The following is a 12,500-nucleotide window of genomic DNA, read 5'->3' as shown; positions in this document are numbered from 1 at the left end:
CAATTTGTATTTCAGACAAAATTAAGTCTTTATCTTCACTCGGTTTTAATGACGATCATCTGTTGCATCAGTTAAGTCGCCTGCTGAGAACGGATGGGAAAAAACAATCAAGTAGTTGCTCTTTTAAATGTTTCTCGAATCCCCCAGATGAGAAATGTACCACAATAAGCTCTCAATAGGCTTTCATATTCAAATAAGAAGGTTTTACTGTTTCTTTTTTTCTTTCTTTCATGGGAACTGTTTCAACTGGAAAAATGTGTAAATGTGTGATGTTTCCCAGCATGCCTTTCACAGAGGTACTAAAAAGTGTTCGGTAACAAAAGACGACACTGAACATTCACTACAGTATGTGTTCTTAACCCATCTGGCTGATACAGCGATTAGCTTAAAAAAATCTAATAAAACGAACGGAAAGCTTTACACATTACAGACGGTCCAGAGCTAGTGGATGCTGAAGGAATGAAGGAATGTGTGTGTGTGTGTGTGTGTGTGTGTGTGTGTGTGTGTGTGTGTGTGTGTGTGTGTGTGTGTGTGTGTGTGCGTGCGTGTGTGTGTGGTGCACAGCTATGCTCTCTTATGTGCTAAGTTCTGGCTGAGTTACAAGGTACTGTAGAGTAGGTCTCTGAATATACACTGAACATTAAACACTAAACCTGCTCTATAAATCTGTAAACTTACCTGTAAATCAGTCAATTTGCTCTTTAATACTGTAAAACTGAATTGGACATCTGGGAATTGACCTTGTAATTTTATACTGTAGATCTGTATGTAACTGTAATCCGTATGTAACTGTAATCCGTATGTAACTGTAATCTGTATGTAACTGTAATCTGTATGTAACTGTAATCCGTACATAACTAATCCGTATGTAACTCTAATCCGTATGTAACTGTAATCCGTATGTAACTGTAATCTGTATGTAACTGTAATCTGTATGTAACTGTAATCCGTACATAACTAATCTGTATGTAACTGTAATCCGTATGTAACTGTAATCCGTATGTAACTGTAATCTGTATGTAACTGTAATCTGTATGTAACTGTAATCCGTACATAACTAATCTGTATGTAACTGTAATCCGTATGTAACTGTAATCCGTATGTAACTGTAATCTGTATGTAACTGTAATCTGTATGTAACTGTAATCCGTACATAACTAATCTGTATGTAACTAATCTGTACATAACTGTAATCTGTATGTAACTGTAATCTGTATGTAACTAATCTGTATGTAACTAATCTGTATGTAACTAATCTGTATGTAACTGTAATCTGTATGTAACTAATCTGTATGTAACTGTAATCTGTATGTAACTAATCTGTATGTAACTGTAATCTGTATGTAACTAATCTGTATGTAACTAATCTGTATGTAACTGTAATCTGTATGTAACTAATCTGTATGTAACTGTAATCTGTATGTAACTGTAATCTGTATGTAACTGTAATCTGTACATAACTAATCTGTATGTAACTGTAATCTGTATGTAACTGTAATCTGTATGTAACTGATCTGTGCGTAACTAATTTGTATCAAACTGTAATCTGTATGTAACTGTAATCTGTATGTAACTAATCTGTACGTAACTAATCTGTACATAACTGTAATCTGTATGTAACTGTAATCTGTATGTAACTGTAATCTGTATGTAACTGTAATCTGTACATACCTGTAATCGGTATATAACTGTAATCTGTATGTAACTGTGATCTGTATGTAACTAATGCTGGACACACACATGCACACACACACAGTAATCTGTATATAACAGAGAGAGAGAGAGAGAGAGAGAGAGAGAGAGAGAGAGAGAGAGAGAGAGAGAGAGAGAGAGAGAGAGAGAGTGGGGAGAGAGAGAGAACAGAGTGATAGAGATAATAACTCCATTACTGTGGTGTCAAAAGGGGTCATTTGCTCTTTAATTAGTTTTGTTTCAACCACGAGCGTGTGTGAGTGAGTGTGTGTGAGAGAATGTGTGTGTGTGTGAGTGAGTGCTTGTTTGTGTTTAATCAAAATGTGCGAACACGTACAACAGTGTGTATTAATAACTTCTGTCCTGTCCATCAGAAATGAATGAGGAACTATGACATGGAGGACCAGCTGCTCTACATACACACACACACACACACACACACACACACACACACACACACACACACACACCTCGTCCACCTCCGGTTTACACTTGTGTTCTGCATTCTCTTTAATATGGACATAACCGCAGAAGTTCATATAATAGTAATATTTATTAGGCCCGAGCACCGAATGGTGCGAAGCCATATTGTTTTTGCTCGGGTTTATTCTTTTCTTTTTTTTTTTTAGCACACATTGGCCAATTGGGGTCCCTTAACATGCTCGAAAACTCTTGAAATTCAGCACACACGTCAGAGTCGTGCGACACTAGGCTCGGGCAAAGGCTGGAATACGGGCGTGGCAGGGGGCTCTGTAGTGCCCCCTGTAATGCAAAAACAAACATTGGTGCACAGATCGGGCAATTATGTACGCACATGTACGAGAGTTGGTACGAATATAGATCTCATCGACCCGAGCAACTTTCGCGCTCTAAACTATGATGGGTTGGCACTCTGTCCAGGGTGTATCCTGCCTTGATGCCCGATGACGCCTGAGATAGGCACAGGCTCCCCGTGACCCGAGAAGTTCGGATAAGCGGTAGAAAATGAATGAACTTAACACAGCTAGCTAACGTGTGCAAAGTAAACTGGTAAGCGAACAATTCTCTGAGAAAAACATGACCGCATTTTTGTTCTGCATTATTTAGGAATTTGGTTGCAATGGAAGACAGATCGAGGTCACTAGCTTTGAGAAAGGAGTGACAATGATAATTTAGGGGTGTGTGTGTGTGTGTGTGTGTGTATAAAGACTCTAGAGTTTACGCAGAATGATGAAAGAAATAAAAAGCCCCCTGTGTGCAGAGGGTCTGCAGGCTGCAACAGTGTTAATGAGAGAGATCAGAGGAGATGATCAGACTGGTCTAATCTGACAGGAAGACTACAGTAACTCTGATCATCACTTTGTACATGAATCAAGCACAGAGAAGCCTGAGGTGGATGAGCTACAATGGCAGAAGACCACAGCAGGTTCCTCTCCTGTCAGCCAGGAATAGGAAGCTGAGACTGCAGTGGGCAAAAGAGTCCGTGTGTGTGTGTGTGTGTGTGTGTGTGTGTGGTCACCTGGGCCATAGATGGTGAGTGCAGTTGCATCGAATGGTTGCCCATCTGCTGCTGGAGGCCGATGTGCTGGTGTAGCGGGGGGCTGATCTGTAGAGGAGGGGGCGAGGCAGCCGCCATGTTGCCCATGCTAATGTTACCACCTGGCCTGGAGGTGCTGCCCCGAGTCAGTCCGGGCTGCATGGGAGGCAGATGGGGCTGCTGGGGGTATGGAGGAGCCATGTAGAGAGCTGGATGTGACTGAAAGGATGAAGGCTTCGGACCAAGCATCTGAGACGCCTGGGAGACCTTCACGTCGGCCGGCTCACTGTAACTCTGTAGGAACATTAGTAAACAGAAACACTTATGTCTCCGTGGTCTAGAACACAGGACCCTCAGCTAGACAAGGTTCACCCCAGAACATAAAGCATTACATCTCTGACAGTTATCATTACTACTGGGGTAAATCTGGGGCACGGTGGTGTGAAAAAGTATTGGCTGGTATTCCTGATTTTATTTTATTTTTTTAATTGTTTTGCATGTTGGGGTGCACGGTGGCTTAGTGGTTAGCACGTTTGCCTCACACCTCCAGAGTCGGGGTTCGATTCCCACCTCCGCCTTGTGTGTGTGGAGTTTGCATGTTCTCCCCGTGCCTCGGGGGTTTCCTCCGGGTACTCCGGTTTCCTCCCCCGGTCCAAAGACATGCATGGTAGGTTGATTGGCATCTCTGGAAAATTGTCCGTAGTGTGTGTGTGTGTGAATGAGAGTGTGTGTGTGCCCTGTGATGGGTTGGCACTCCGTCCAGGGTGTATCCTGCCTCGATGCCCCATGACGCCTGAGATAGGCACAGGCTCCCCGTGACCCGAGGTAGTTCGGATAAAGCGGTAGAAAATGAGTGAGTGAGTGAGTGTTTTGCATGTTTGTCACACATTAATGTTTCAGATCATCAAACAAATTTAAATATTAGTGAAATATAACAAGTAAACACAACATGCAGTTTATATTAAGGGAAAACTAAATCCAAACCCACATGGCCCTGTGTGAAAAAGTATTTGCCCCCCTGTTAAAACATAACAGTGATTTATCACACCTGAGTTTAATGTCTCTAGCCACACCCAGGCCTGATTTCTGCCACACCCAGGCCTGATTACTGCCACACCCAGGCCTGATTTCTGCCACACCCAGGCCTGATTACTGCCACACCCAGGCCTGATTACTGCCACACCTGCTCACGATCGATAGATCACTTAAATAAGACCTGACTGACAAAGTGATGTAAACCAAAAGATCCTCAAAAGCTACACGTCATGCCGAGATCCAAATAAATTCAGGAACAAATGAGAAAGTAATTGAGATCTATCAGCCTTTAAAAGGTTATAAAGCCGTTTTCAAAGCTTTGGGACTCCAGTGAACCACATTGAGAGCCGTTATACACACATTGGGAAAACATGGAACAGTGGTGTAACTTCCCAGAAGTCCCCGGAGCGGCCGAGTCAAAGAACCTGAATCCTATTGAGATGCTGTGGCAGGACCTTGAAAAGGCGGTTCATGCTCGAAAACCCTCCAATGTGGCTGAATTACAACAATTACACAAAGACAAGTGGACCAAAATTCTTCCACAGTGCTGTTACAGACTCACTAAGTTATCGCAAAACACTCGGTTGCAGTTCTTTGCTGCTAAGTGTGAACGAACCAGTTATTAGGTTAAGGGGGCCAACACTTTTTCACACAGGGCCGTGTAGGTTTGGTTTCCCTTAATAATAAAAACCTTCATTTAAAAAGTACATTGTGTGTTTACTTATGTTATCTTTGACTAATGTTTAAATTCGTTTGATGATCTGAAAAATCAGGAAGGGGGCCAACATTTTTCACACCGCTGTATCTCAGTCCGAAGGTCTCTCTGTATACCTGCGAGACGAGCGTGGCTCTGTAAGCAGCCAGCTGTTTTAGATACTCCTTCTTTGCCGTCTCGGTCTTCTTCTTATACACCTGAGATGAACAGAACACAGAAGGAACCACGTCAGCACGTTCTACAGGAGCTCTGACACGGAGACACACCGTTTATAATCATCCTGTGTTGTACATCTAGACGCGTTGTTGCACTGTCGTCTTGGAGACGCTTTAAAAACATTTCAGTGCAGTTTTATGGCTTCTACTTTTAGGTTCCTCTGCATGTGTGTGATTATTTGTACATCAGTGCATCAGAGTGTTTATTGCCTCCATGTTCAGACACACAGAGACACAGAGACACGCTGTTCTTTTTATTAGACTAACATCCTGTCATAAACACAGTGTCACTGTCCCTCATACACACGTGAAGGAGTGAGGACCATATCGGCGTAACAATACGCCGCCATGAGCAAATCTCAAATAGTTATACCGTTTATTTATTCCTGCTCTTACACAAACACACACACACACACACACACACACACACACACACACACACACACACACACACACACACATGCGCATACCTGAAACGAAACTTATATAAGATGAGTGTGTTTCCTTTTCGTGCCAATCCAAACCAGACCACAACAAAAACACACTGAGAACACGTAGCTCTCTCGTCTCCAGGCCGAGCACAGTTTCATTCTGTGTTTTGTTTTTCCACCCACATGATGAAAAGGTGTCATTATATTTACTGTTAGACATTTTCAGGGGCTGTCCCAATATATTGAGCTTAAGTTTATTTAGAATTTAGTAAAGTGGTTAATGATGGATGTTTACACGTGTCCTTGTTCATCAGTATATATTCTCTATATAATTATACATTATATACATATAATACATGATATATTTTAATTTATTAATGTTTATATATTTAATATTAGGTTAAATTGTTCTCTGTACACTCCAAACTTATGTTTTTAATGATGAGGTTAAAACAGAACCCTGTTTAGGATTCGAGAGGTTTCTCTGTCGAGCCGAATACACAAATACACAGAGACACCAAGGAGCTGAGCAGGGATTAGGGTTATGTATTATGGGATAAAGATTAGGGGTTGGTTGGACTTTAGTGGGTAGAAATTCAGGGAACGGGGATTAGAAGTAAAGGGGTTAGTGGTCTGAGATTAGGGACTAGTTATTATAAGGTAGACATTAGGGTGAGATTAGGTGACAGATTAGGTGCCAGATTAGGTGCCAGATTAGGTGCCAGATTAGGTGACAGATTAGGTGACAGATTAGGTGACAGATTAGGTGCCAGATTAGGTGATAGATTAGGTGACAGGGATTGTAAAAAAGCAGTTAGGGATTAGGAGATGAAGACTAAGGGGACAGGCATTAGACGCATCTATGACTTCTTCAGGAAGTAGCAGTGTGTATAATAAAAGATAAAGGGTGATGATTAGAGAACCTGTTTTTGCTCCTCCCCCAGACCGTCCCACATGGAAGCCACGATCTTGGACACTTCTCCGAAGGTGGCGTTGGGGTTCTGGCCCTTGATGGCAGCCTGAGTGTCTCTGAAGAACAAAGCATAAGCTGAGACGGGTTTCTGAGGCTCGTTCGGGTCTTTCTTCTTCTTCTTCTTGGGAGTTTTGGGTTTTTTTGCAACGTCTGTAGCCGCTCTCTTCTCTGCTCCACTCTGGGGGGAAATAATAACTCTGTAAACCCTGAATGATCACTTACTGTGTAAGACTGTGTGTGTGTACGTTTGTGTGTGTGTTTACATGGGTGTGTGTATACAATCTATTAGTGTGTGTTTGTACAGTTATGTGTGTGAGTGTGTGTGTGTGTGTGTCTGTACAGTTATGTGTGTGTGTGTGTCTGTACAGTTATGTGTGTGTGTGTGTGTGTGTGTGTGTGTACAGTTATGTATGTGTGCGTGTCTGTACAGTTAGTGTGTGTGTGTGTGTGTGTCTGTCTGTACAGTTATGTATGTGTGTGTGCGTGTGTGTGTCTGTACAGTTATGTATGTGTGTGTGTGTGTGTGTGTGTGTCTGTACAGTTATGTATGTGTGAGTGTGTGTGTGTCTGTCTGTCTGTACAGTTAGGTATGTGTGTGTGCGTGTGTGTATCTGTACAGTTATGTATGTGTATGTGTGTGTGTGTGTGTGTGTCTGTACAGTTATGTATGTGTGTGTGTGTCTGTACAGTTATGTGTGTGTGTCTGTACAGTTGTGTGTGTGTGTGTGTGTGTGTGTCTGTACAGTTATGTGTGTGTGTGTGTGTGTGTGTCTGTACAGTTATGTGTGTGTGTCTGTACAGTTGTGTGTGTGTGTGTGTGTGTGTGTGTGTGTGTGTACAGTTATGTATGTGTGTGTGTGTGTCTGTACAGTTATGTGTGTGTGTCTGTACAGTTATGTGTCTGTGTGTGTGTGTGTCTGTACAGTTGTGTGTGTGTGTGTCTGTACAGTTATGTGTGTGTGTGTGTGTGTGTACAGTTATGTATGTGTGTCTGTACAGTTATGTATGTGTGTGTGTGTGCCTGTACAGTTATGTGTGTGTGTCTGTACAGTTATGTGTGTGTGTGTGTGTGTGTGTGTACAGTTATGTGTGTGTGTGTGTCTGTACAGTTATGTATGTGTGTGTGTGTCTGTACAGTTATGTGTGTGTGTGTGTGCCTGTACAGTTATGTGTGTGTGTGTCTGTACAGTTATGTGTGTGTGTGTGTGTCTGTACAGTTATGTGTGTGTGTGTGTCTGTACAGTTATGTGTGTGTGTGTGTGTGTGTGTCTGTACAGTTATGTGTGTGTGTGTGTGTCTGTACAGTTATGTGTGTGTGTCTGTACAGTTATGTATGTGTGTGTGTGTCTGTACAGTTATGTGTGTGTGTGTGTGTGTCTGTACAGTTATGTGTGTGTGTGTGTGTGTCTGTACAGTTATGTGTGTGTGTGTGTCTGTACAGTTATGTGTGTGTGTCTGTACAGTTATGTATGTGTGTGTGTGTCTGTACAGTTATGTGTGTGTGTGTGTGTGTGTGTCTGTACAGTTATGTGTGTGTGTGTGTGTGTCTGTACAGTTATGTGTGTGTGTCTGTACAGTTATGTATGTGTGTGTGTGTCTGTACAGTTATGTGTGTGTGTGTGTGTGTCTGTACAGTTATGTGTGTGTGTGTGTGTCTGTACAGTTATGTGTGTGTGTGTGTGTCTGTACAGTTATGTGTGTGTGTGTGTGTCTGTACAGTTATGTGTGTGTGTGTGTGTGTCTGTACAGTTATGTGTGTGTGTGTGTGTGTGTGTGTCTGTACAGTTATGTATGTGTGTGTGTGTCTGTACAGTTATGTGTGTGTGTGTGTGTGTCTGTACAGTTGTGTGTGTGTGTCTGTACAGTTATGTGTGTGTGTGTGTGTGTGTGTGTGTCTGTACAGTTATGTATGTGTGTGTGTCTGTACAGTTATGTGTGTGTGTCTGTACAGTTATGTGTGTGTGTGTGTCTGTACAGTTATGTATGTGTGTGTGTGTCTGTACAGTTATGTGTGTGTGTGTCTGTCTGTACAGTTATGTGTGTGTGTGTCTGTACAGTTATGTGTGTGTGTGTGTGTGTCTGTACAGTTATGTGTGTGTGTGTGTCTGTACAGTTATGTGTGTGTGTGTGTGTGTGTGTGTGTGTGTCTGTACAGTTATGTGTGTGTGTGTCTGTACAGTTATGTATGTGTGTGTGTGTGTCTGTACAGTTATGTATGTGTGTGTGTGTCTGTACAGTTATGTGTGTGTGTCTGTACAGTTATGTGTGTGTGTGTGTGTCTGTACAGTTATGTATGTGTGTGTGTGTCTGTACAGTTATGTGTGTGTGTGTGTCTGTACAGTTATGTATATGTGTGTGTGTGTGAGTGTGAGATTCAACCTTCAGAGCCTCGTCTGCGTCGTCCTCATGGACGGAGCTGGAAGGAGACGGTGTGGCTGATTTGCTCTCTGGAGGAGAAGGTGATCCGCGAGCACCAGCGTTCCCGTTATTCCCGGAGTTCCCGCTCATGCCCAGCTGAGTGCTGTGCTGTGATTGGTTGATGGGAGTCAGCTGACCCTGAGGAACCATTCCTGAGGACACTCTGGGTCTGACGGCGTCCCCGTGAGGACGGCCACCGTATCGCGAGTCAGAGTTCACCATCTGCTGCATCTGCAGAAGGACAAACACAAACGGGGTTTAAACCCTCGCCCATACCCTGACCTTTGACCTGTAGGCGTAGAAGTGTTCTTCCTCACGGTGTGTGTTGAGGGAAAATCACTTCCTTTGTAGGGCGTCACCTGAAACCACCTACAGCAGCAGGTGAGCTGCAACTCACCCAGCCGCCCAGCCGCCCACACACACACACACACACACACCCTGCTATTGTTATCCCACAATGCCCCTGACAGGTGGGGCTGGACAGGTGAGACACACACACACACACACACACACACACACACACACACACAAAACATTCATAACTAAACGGACAGTTATCTGAAACCACAAAATGTTGAACTAAGATTTAGCAACAAATAAATTTACACCTCATGAGATTCTGACTAGAAAAAAGTAAAAGAAATGAGTTTATTCACAAATGAAGTGATTCAGTAAATGATTCAGATTCAGTAAATGATTCAGATTCGTGTCAAACATGACTTGAATATTTCTGTGGAATTGAAAGTAACAGACTGATTTTTAAGAGTTTCTCTAATAAATTCAGTGGAAATGATCTACTACAGTCATTACTGTACTGCAGTCACACTACAACACACACACACACTACAACACACACACACACACACACACACACACACACACACACACACACACACTACAACAAAACACACACACACACACTACAACTCACACACACACACACTACAACACACACACACGCTACAACACACACACACTACAACACACACACACACGCAACAACACACACACGCTACAACACATACACACACGCTACAACACATACACACACGCTACAACACACACACACACACAACAACACACGCACACTACAACACACGACAAACAAAAAAACACACAAAAACAAAAACACAAAAAACAACAAAAAGAACACACACAACAAAACACAACACAAAAACACACAAACACACACACCACACAAACACAACCACACAACACACAACACACAAACACACACACCAAACACTACCACACACACACACACACCACACACACACACACACCACACACCCACACACCCACACAACACCCCCACACACACACTACAACACACACACACTACAACACACACTACAACACACACACACTTCAACACACACACACACTCCCTCTCTCACACACACACACACACGCTACAACACACACACACTACAACACACACTCTCTCTCACACACACACACACACCACAACACACACACACTACAACACACACTACAACACACACTCTCTCTCTCTCTCTCTCTCTCTCTCTCTCTCTCTCTCTCACACACACACACACACCAGCTAATTCTGCTATTGTTGATCACTAAAACAATAAATCTCATCTATTCTCTTTTTATTTATCTGTAAATAAAATGTGTAAACACTAATAAATAATTATCATTGATCGTGTTTCTCTTCGTCTCTCTGCTCCTTTCCTTAAAAATATCTTTATATGACTTTAAATCCTTTTTCCATTCATCAAATAAATTTTAGAAATAAAACGAATTATTTTGTAATAACAAAATGAAATGTGAGGTTTTAAAAGGTAAGAATATAACAACGTGAATGTCGGCTTATTCGCAGCGAAACGGTCAATAAATAATAAATATAAATGTTGCGTGAATGTTATTAGTGATTCATACGATGCTGCAAACCGAAACATACGCTTTCGATTTTTTAGCAAAAAAATCAATTCCGGCAAATTTCAGGGACAACAACGGCATCCGAGCGGAACGTTAGGAGAGATTACGGTAAACGCCGTGAGAGTTAACATGCAGGTGAGTTTTATGTGAGAAAGACCTTCACGGTACAACGGTGAGAAAGGAGACGCGAGTTAGCGCAAAGACTACGAGCCATTAATGACTAACTGACGATCGGAATTTCCAAATTTTGCTTAGAAAAACCCAGTGAAGCAAAAGTTAGTATCCCCCATGGTTTCTAGGTTACAAGTACATCATAAATAAATAACCTAAATAATAAGAAAAGAAATAGATTTTTGTTGCAAAACATTAATTGATCAATTTATTATTGATAAAAAAGATGATTTTATATATATATATACAGTTTATTTATTTTCCTTTCTTTATTTAACCATATTTTATGGTACTGATAAAGAAGTGTAAAGTCCTGTGTACTGAAGATGTGGAAAACAGTTATACGACCTGCTGAAATGAACTAAAGAGGAAGACAAAGTTCTCCTTCTAGTAACACAGTGGACATGCAGTGACATCTACAAGTCAAATATTCTTCTGAATACTGAATCAGTAATAATAAGAATAGCTGTGAGCGCCAGTGCTTTAGTCCTTGCGGATTATTGACTATATTTATTTTACAACAAACACCACAACTGAGTCTGTATTTACACACAAACACAAAAAGAACAGAATCATTATTTAGACCTAAATTATACCAATTATTTCTACACGCTAGAATTTTGAGACAGCATTAAAATCCGAACCGGTTTTATTAACATATTTTAAAAGCGGTTTAATAAAATTTTTCATTTTCATTAATAAAATTCAACATTTCATTTTTAAAAAAAAATTAATAAAAAACGCCATTTTTAAATTTTTAATATTTATTTATTTTAAATGAACATTTGCAGGTCGAATTTTGATGCTAATTAAATTGTGCTGCAGTTTAATTTTTTAAAAGGTACAAACAAATTATTCTGTTATTAATTTGTAAATACAAATTAGTTTGTTGTTTTTTATTTAAGCTGCCATTAAAATATATTACACACAATAAGAGATCACTAACATTAGAATACAATTATTTTTGAATAAACATGAATATAAATATATAAATGTAAATTGCTTGTGCGTGTGTGCGTGTGTGTGTGTGTGTGTCAGAGTAAGGCTGTGACGGTATTTATCATCGGAGCTCAACATTAATCTCCACTGCACACAGCACAAAATCTGTAAAAGTGAATAGAGGCCATGTGACGAGGTCATGCACAACTGCCCTAAAGGCTGCTTTTCCTGCACTTTTGAACATTTTAATAAATAAAATACCCCCTGAAACACCCAATACCCCAATCCCAATAAAAACCCCTCCTCACACCCACGGCAGTACTGACCCGTGGTGCTGAGGTCATTTCCATTTCATATCCAATTCCTCTAAATCACTCAGACAAATCATAATTACACAGAGAAAGAGAGAGAGAGAGAGGGAGAGAGAGAGAGAGGGAGAGAGAGAGAGAGGGGTTATTTTTTCTCCTTCATGTGCTTTATCCCAATGACA

General features: G+C 41.2%; 1 protein-coding gene across 1 annotated transcript in view; it reads right to left on the bottom strand.

Moving 5' to 3' along the window:
• The window catches only part of tox (thymocyte selection-associated high mobility group box), a 53,538-nt gene that overhangs the window by 4,837 nt on the left and 36,201 nt on the right, over window positions 1–12,500 (bottom strand). Inside the window, exons 5-8 of the mRNA XM_027155030.2 lie at window positions 8,957–9,226; window positions 6,528–6,755; window positions 5,075–5,155; window positions 3,191–3,502 (exon numbers count right to left, since the gene is read on the bottom strand). Of these exons, the coding sequence (XP_027010831.1) occupies window positions 3,191–3,502; window positions 5,075–5,155; window positions 6,528–6,755; window positions 8,957–9,226 (891 nt within the window). The remainder of the gene's footprint in view (window positions 1–3,190; window positions 3,503–5,074; window positions 5,156–6,527; window positions 6,756–8,956; window positions 9,227–12,500) is intronic.

Source organism: Tachysurus fulvidraco, chromosome 11 (assembly GCF_022655615.1).
Source record: "Tachysurus fulvidraco isolate hzauxx_2018 chromosome 11, HZAU_PFXX_2.0, whole genome shotgun sequence".
In the NCBI taxonomy this organism is placed as follows: Eukaryota; Metazoa; Chordata; class Actinopteri; order Siluriformes; family Bagridae; genus Tachysurus; species Tachysurus fulvidraco.
Note: the sequence above shows the minus strand (reverse complement) of the source record. Positions and strands in the feature narration are given on the sequence as shown.